At 50.0% G+C, this 7846-nt stretch overlaps 1 protein-coding gene across 1 annotated transcript; it reads left to right on the plus strand.

The window, feature by feature from the left end:
* The first annotated feature begins 230 nt into the window (after window positions 1-230).
* On the plus strand, window positions 231-1457 carry LOC130600673 (olfactory receptor 5F1-like). Its single transcript, XM_057412184.1, is given in 1 exon segment — window positions 231-1457. A coding segment is annotated over 1 exon segment (939 nt). The 5' UTR covers window positions 231-518.
* The last annotated feature ends 6389 nt before the right edge of the window (window positions 1458-7846 follow it).

The raw sequence follows: 7846 nt of genomic DNA on the forward strand, positions 1-7846 counted from the left end.
ACTTAGACTAAGGAGCAACAAATTCAGACTCTGAGCTACCTGGGGTAATGAAAAGAGTCTCTGGGACATCTTCAACCTGAAAAGCAGCATGAAAGTTAATATTCCTTTACTTTGTGTATTATCACAACAGTCAACCTGAGCTGCTCTTCCCTTAATGTGGGGAAAACTGCAGGCAGATGGAAACATAGTGAAGACCACGGTGATGTCCAAGGGAAAACTTGTTTTGTTGGCTTCAGACTTCCTTTGAAATCGGTGTGTGAAGATAGAAGATACATTCAAAGCTTGGTTTAAGAGCTTGAGTGGTAGATGTAGTCAGTGACTCCCTGCATGGGCAGGTGGTTGTGGACCATCTAAGCATCCTGCCAAGGTGCCTGGCTGTGTTTCATTAGAGAATGTCTTCATTATCTACAGAGTACAGGATTAAACCCCACTAATAGTTAAGCAAGGGATTAAGCCATCATAACCAAGCCCATGGAAACCACCCTGCTGCCTGGGAACTGGGAGCCTCTTGGACACTGATGGCCTGGGAAAACTGGACTACGGTGACAGAGTTTGTTTTCAAGGGGTTCACAGATTGCCTCGACTTCCAGGTTACCCTCTTTGTGCTTTTCCTGCTCATTTATGTCACCACCGTGATAGGAAACCTTGGCATCATTGCTGCAGTCTGGCTCGATTCCCAGCTTCAGAGCCCCATGTACTTCTTCCTCAGCCACTTGTCCTTCTTGGATCTGTGCTACTCCTCCGTGGTGACACCCAAAATGCTGCTGAACCTCTTGTCTGAAAGGAAGACTATTTCTTTTGCTGGCTGCTTCCTGCAGCTCTATTTCTATGCTGCTTTTGCAATCACAGAGTGCTACCTCCTGGCTGGGATGGCATATGACCGCTATGTTGCCATCTGCAACCCCTTGCGTTAACCCATCCTCATGTCCAAGAAGGTCTGTGTTTCCCTCTTAGCTGGGTCCTATGCAGTTGGGCTTTTTAATTCAGCCGTCTTCACAGGCTTTGCATTGAGGGTGTCCTTCTGTGGCCCCAATGTCATTGACCACTTCTTCTGCGATGGGCCACCACTCTCAAAGTTGGCTTGCTCTGATACTTCCCTCAACCAAGTGTTGCTGTTTGCTTTTGGGGGCTTCAGTGAGGTCACCACAATATCAGTCATCCTCATCTCCTATGGCCACATCCTCTTCACCGTCATGAGGACAGGCTCTGTGCTGGGCAAAGCTTTTGGTACCTGTGCATCCCACCTAGTGGCTGTCACCATCTTCTATGGGACCCTTATCTTCATGTACCTACGGCCCAGCTCCAGCTACAACCTGGGCAGGGACAAAATAGTTTCTGTCTTTTACACCACGGTGACCCCAATGTTGAACCCTTTCATCTACAGCCTGAGGAACAAGGAGGTAAAGAGTGCTCTGAAGAGAACAGTGGGGAGAATGATTATTTCCCTGCCAAAGTAGTAAATGGTTTGTCACTTAGATAGTGATGGGAGTGGGGTTGGTGTTTTTGAGTCTTTTTGAGGTTGGAGAGAAGCTGTGATAATACTTCTATATATTATTGTCCATTTTGTAGACCACTTTATCGATGTGGGAGTAATTTGCTATACATTTGCCTCTTGATTGTGTATTTCATAACAGGAGAAACACATACTCACTGAAGAGCCACCAAAGGTTGATTTGTGATGAAACATGCTAAAGCGTCCAACTTGTTCCTGAACATTTGAAGGCAAGAATGTGTTTATGTTTTCTTATGTACCTGCCATTGCTTAAGCAACCCCAAATCGCTTCTTTCTTGAAGGGAAATATGATGACAAGGCTCAGTCCTGTTAAAATAACCCATTTATGAGATTTCTGCTGAGGACTTGGACTATTTTCTCAGCTGTCTTTTCAAGAGCCCACTTGTGGTCTCTTACAGCTGGGACATCATTCACCAGTATGGTGGACACTCTACCAAGTGCTGTACCTCTTCCAGCCATGAGATGTGATCTATGGACTTAAGGTGAATTTCAGTGCTTCCAGGTAATCCCCATGACAGATGGGAGCATGCAGGAGAACACACAGAGCAGACCAAGGAGGCTTGGAGGAGAGAGGAGGAAGAAAAGTTCCCTAAAGCTGCAGGAAACAGGGAAGCTGGAGAGGAGCTTCTTGGAATTTTCTTCCCTGATCAACGACCCATCAAAGAATGTTCAAAGGTATTTGAAGATTTCCCAAGGGGTAACAAGGGGTAACGGGTTAAAACTTAAATAGGGGAAGTTTAGATTGGATCTAAGGAGGAAATTCTTTCCTGTTAGGGTGGTGAGGCACTGAAATAGGTTGCCCAGGGAGGCTGTGAATGATCCATCCCTGGCAGTGTACAAGGCCAGGTTGGATGAGGCCATGGGTGATATGGTTTAGCGTGAGGTGTCCCTGACCATGGCAGGGGGGTTGGAACTGGATGATCTTCAGGTCCTTTCCAACCCTAACTATTCTATGATTCTATGATTCTATGACTCTATGATACTAAGACTCCTCTATGACTCCTCCATGACTCCTCTATGATCCCTCAAAGGCAGCCAGAAGTGATGAAGATTGTTGGAAGAAGTAAACGACCCTCAGACATCACAATTCTGTACGCAGGCGGGGAACTTTCTGGAAAATGATGTAGTCCATATGTAGCCTAATGAATATGTATGTATGCCCAGGGACTATGAAAGGACGGCTTGTGTGGCAACTGGGGGACACACATTAGGAGGAGCTATCCCCCGTGTCTGCCGGCGCCGCAAGAAAGAATACCTGCTTGTCAGCTTGAAAACTTTGTTGGTGAGTTTGTTCCTGGAGTTTTCTCTGAGATCACCTTGCACACGCAGAGCCGTGCACTGCAGCAGCAGCGTCTCTCTGGCCTCCTGCTGCCGCTGCGGTGTTGTCGACCTGGTCTGCCCTCACGTGGGGGCCCAGCGCCCAACATTCCTGACTCATGGTGGCACTGCTGGCTCTGTGGGTACTGGGGCAGGAGAAGGGCCCTGGCTGATGCTGCTCCTTGTGGTGTCGTGGTGGCTGCAGAGGTGACAGCCCGGGAGCAGGCACCTGCATCTCCTGGTGCCTGGGATGTCCCTGGTGGCTCCTCAACTGTTGGAGCTGGCTCTGCTGACACAAGTGCTTCACCCTCCTCTTGGTCCACCCACCCAGGCTGCAATGGCTTCCCTTGGGTAGAGCAGTATTGAGGGAGACCGTGCCAAGAGCCGTGCTGAAGCTGAGGGAAACCACATCCACTCTTTGCCTCCTCATGCACAACTGCAGGCTCTCAGCTTGGCCAGGCAGGAGTTACCCTTCGGACGGCTTTTAGGTGCCCAGAGGTGTCACCCAAGAGGACTCTGATGCTGGCACACGCCTCACCAAAGGCAGCTTGTACAGCCTGGGCTCCCCTGGGTTGCCCTTGGCACCTTTATCAAAGGTAACTGCAACATGTCCTTGTCCTCCCTCCCAAGAGACCTCTGCCAATCCAATGACCTTTCACAAGGGGGATCCCAAAGGAATGCCGATCTTCCCCTGTAACTGCACTGCCACTGTCCTGCCTGTTACACCGCGTCCTTCATTCCTCTCATCTTTCATAGATTTTCCTTTCAAATAACCCTTTCAAATAACTTCTATCAGATGCCCTTTGTAATCTTCCTGCACCCAGAAACCTCCCCAGTTCCCTGGAAGACAATCTGGAAGACTTGACAAAAACTACATGGTGAGACATGGCTCATCAGGGTTTAATGAGTCCCATGGTGTATTTGGGCTGAGTCCGTGAACCTCAGGTGTGAGAGGTCTGAAGGTTTTGAATGGCCTTTGGGTACCCTTGGGACCTGCCTGCTGATTGTGGTGGGGATCAGCATGTTGGCACACACACAGACTGTGTTTTACCCACCACCATTTTGTCTGATCTCAAAAGTTAAGCAGAGTTGAGTTTGGGTCTTGTCTGCGGTTAGACGATGATATAGGAGGACCAAGAGATTTTCCCCAAGGCTGTACAGTCATGAGTGGCAGGGTGTGTGGGACAGTATGGGCAAGTATCTAGTCCACTTGGCCCCTCCAGTGCTTTGGAAGCATCGGAGATGGAAGGCAGCTGTATGGAGTCCCCAGCAACAAGGGGCAGAAACTGCTGAAGGGGACAGTGAATTATTTTGAGCCTGGTGGGCCCATGGCACTTCAGGCCATCAGGGCAGAGATGCAACATAGAGATGGACTCATGATGGAGGGGTGGACTTAGCAATGGACGCTATTGACCAGGTGATTCACGTGTGTGAACACTGCACACAGCCTCTCCTGTTCTGAAAGACTGTTATAAGAGATGAAACCCGGTATCATGGACCGAATGGACTCAGCAGCTTTATAGGGATTGGTCCATGCGCTAAGAAATGATCTCTTTCTCACTGTCTGTGTGTATATATGGATGTATATATGTAAGAGCAATGGCATATTGAAAATGTAGGATCTGAGCATGATGTGAACGGTATGCAATAAGGGCTGGATACTGGTTTAGCAGTAGCAGTCATATTTCTCCTTCTTAGTAGCTGGTTCAGCGTTGTGTTTTGACTTTCGGCCTGGGAACAGAGCTGATAACACCAATGTTTTTAGTTTTTGCAAAGTCACGTTTCCTCTGACCAAGGGCTTTGTGAGCCTGATGCTCTGCCAGGGAGGAGGGGAAGCCTGTAGGAGGCAGAGACAGGACACCTGACCCAAACTGACCAAAGAGGTATTCCATACCACCACACGTCATTCCCAGGATGTAACTGAGAGTTACCTGGAAGGGCTAGGACTCCAGGTTAGAGGAGGTATTGGTCGCTGCTTGGTCAGGCTGCGGGGCGAGTTATCAGTCTGCTGGTGCTGAGGTGCTATATTCTCTTCCCTTGTTACTTCCTTTATCATTATTATTCTTGGTGGTAGCAGTAGTGATTTGTGTTATACCTTAGTTACTAAACTGTTCTTATCTCAACTCGTGGGAGTTGCATAATTTTCGATTCTCCTCTCCGTCCCTCCGGGAGTAGGGGGAGGGCAAGAATTGGGGGAGTGAGTGAACGAGCTGCCTGACTAGTTTTAAACCACGACACTTGACTTGCCTAGCCTTGCCTGACTTGGCCTGGCCTGGCCTTGCCTTGACGTGCCTTCGTTCTATTGCCTTGCCTTGTAATGCCTTGCCTTGTATTGCCTTGCTGTGCATTGCCTGGACTTGCCTGGTCTTGCCTGCCTTGGCCTTGCCTGGCATTTCCTTGCCTGGCCTTGTCTTGCCTTGTCTGGCCTTGCCTGGCCTTGCCTTGCCTTGCCTGGCCTTGCCTTGCCTTGCTTTTCCTTGCCTTACATTTCCTTGCCTTACCAGGCCTAGCCTGGCCTAGCTTGGCCTTGCCTGGACTTACCTCTCCTTGCCTTGTCTTTCCTTGCCTTGCGTTGGCTGGTCTTGCCTTGCATTGACTTATCTTGCCTGGCCTTTCCTGGCATGCCTTGGCCTGGCCTTGCTTTGCCTTGCATTGAATTGCCTTTCCGTACCTTGCATTGCCTTGACTGTCCTGGCCTAGCCTGGTCTTGCCCTGCTTGACGTGGCCTGTCAGGCCTTGCAGGGCTTGCCTTGCCTTCCCTTGCCTTGCCCTTCCGGGGCTGACCTAGCCTTGCCTTCCCTTCCCTTGCCTTGCCTTTCCTGGGCTGGCCTAGCCTTGCCTTCTCTTGCCTTCCCTTGCCTTACCATGCCTTGCCTTGCCTGGCATTGCCTTGCCTTGCCTTGCCTGGCATTCCCTTGCCTTGCCTTGCCCTGCCTTGCCTTGCCTTGTCTTGATCTACCTTGAACTTCCTTGCCCTGCCTTACCCTGGCTTGCCGTGCCTTGACTTGACTTGCCTTTCATTGCCTTGCCTTGCCTTTCCTGGCATTGCCTTGACTTACCTTGCCTTGCCTTGATCTGCCTTGAACTTCCTTGCCCTTCCTTGCCCTACCTCTCCGTGCCCTGCCTTACCCTGCCCTGCCCTGCCTTACCCGGCCCTGCCCTGCCCTTCCTGGCCTTGCCTTACCTTGCCTTTCCTTGCCATAGCTTGTTTTGCCCTGCCTTGCCTTGCCTTGCCTCGCCTTGCCTTGCCCTGCCTTGCCTTGCGCATCCTGGCCCTGACTTGCCTTGCCTTTGCAGGGCACTGCAGGTACAGCTGAAAATTCCCTGACTCTTCCTTGGTCCATGGTTGAGTTGCTTTGGAGATAAATCTGACTCTACAGCTCTAACACCAAAAGGAACTGTTCACCTTCATGTGCAGCAGACACACAGATCTCTTGCTGTGTCATGTGCACTTGCCAGTTACTGAGGAAAGTATCCATGGGCTGGGAAAGGAAACAGCACAGGAGGGAATTTTTAATTCATTGTTGCTCTTCCTGGTAAATCCTGTAGGGCTCTAGCATCTTGTTCCGTATTTTCTGTGGTCACTGGAATGGGTTTCATTATTAAAAAAAGTATTTCATTTTCTACTTCCCTGTGTTCCAGGAGAAACAGCAACAAGGGCCTCCCCTTGTGCCACAGCTTGTGACACTGGGCAAGACGTGACAAGGAACACAGATGGGCTGGTACTTGTGGAGAAGCCTGTGGCCTGTAGAGCTTCATCAGGGACAAGGACAGGTTTCTGTGTAAGCACTGACTCAGTTCAGCCCAGCTGTGCTGTAGTGAAGAGCAGCACCCCTCGCTGCCCTGTGCGGAGTCGGGGCTGGGGTGCGTGCTCCCCACCCCTTCTCTCCTGCCTCCTTTGTCTGCAGTGAAACAGAAACCATGTTCTCTGAAGAAATTCTTTCCGGTGAGGGTGGTGAGACACTGGAACGTGTTTCCCAGAGAAGTCCCCCATGCCTCTTGTGAAACTGTTTAGGATTTAGGGAATGCCTGATCAACCTGAAAGAGCTCCTGGGATGAGCAGGGAGTATCCAACTTTCCTGATCTCTGTGTGCTGCTCCCACCTTTGCCAGGCAACCAGAGCTCCTGGTGCAGCCAGGGAGCAGCCAGCATCCAACTCCTTGCACTGTGCAAAGGCTGGGGCCTAACAGGAACTCCTGGGGAAGCAGAGGGCTCCAGGAAATGGGGGGGAAGTGCGTCAGCACATTCCACCCCGTAACTAAAGTCAGTCCATCTTTCTCAGAGTGCTGTGCTCACCTCTTGCCGCTGTGCCAACAAACAGAGTAGTGCTGAATTCCAGTTATAAATTGAGGGCAATGTTTGGTTGCTTTACTCAATTGTTAAGAATTTCTTAAATGGGTTTAAGTACAATTATATATATGGACAGGTTTCTGCATCAACATAACTTGTCCAGCTGATTTCTATGCTCTAATGTATAGCAGAATGTTTAACAACAAACAGAATAGGATATAAATTAGTGAAATTAAGGTAGGATGTAAAATTCAACTTTAAAGCCCCAGTTGCTGTTGCTGACCATCCAACCAGGGTATCCTACCAGAGATGTTCTCATGCTCAGTGTGTGGACTTCCCAGAGATAGGTTAATGGTTGGATTCGATGTTCTCAAAGGGCCATTTTCAAATTAATTGATTGATTGTAAGAAACGAAGATTTTTAGCCTTAAATCTTTGTATCATCAGGCTGTTTCCCATGGTGTTTCCCTGGAGCCCCAGGGAGCCCTGGAAGGAGCCCAGTGGGGCAGAGGCAGAGCCACCTTGGGCTGGGCCTCTGCTGCTGAGCTGGGACCGAGGGGAGACCTGCGAGACACAGGGAGCTTAAAGGCACTTGGCAGTGGAGGATGCTGAGGAGGAGGAGGAGGAACCTTCTGAAGGAGAAACCTTCCCAGCCCTGTTTGTGGTAAGGCACTGGGTGCAGGGCAATGCAGCTGCAGTTTCTCTCTGTAGATCTGCACCATGCAGG

This window comes from Pezoporus wallicus, unplaced genomic scaffold (assembly GCF_028554395.1).
Source record: "Pezoporus wallicus isolate ANWC-B61680 ecotype Strahan unplaced genomic scaffold, APGP_CSIRO_Pwel_v1 contig_13720, whole genome shotgun sequence".
In the NCBI taxonomy this organism is placed as follows: domain Eukaryota; kingdom Metazoa; phylum Chordata; class Aves; order Psittaciformes; family Psittacidae; genus Pezoporus; species Pezoporus wallicus.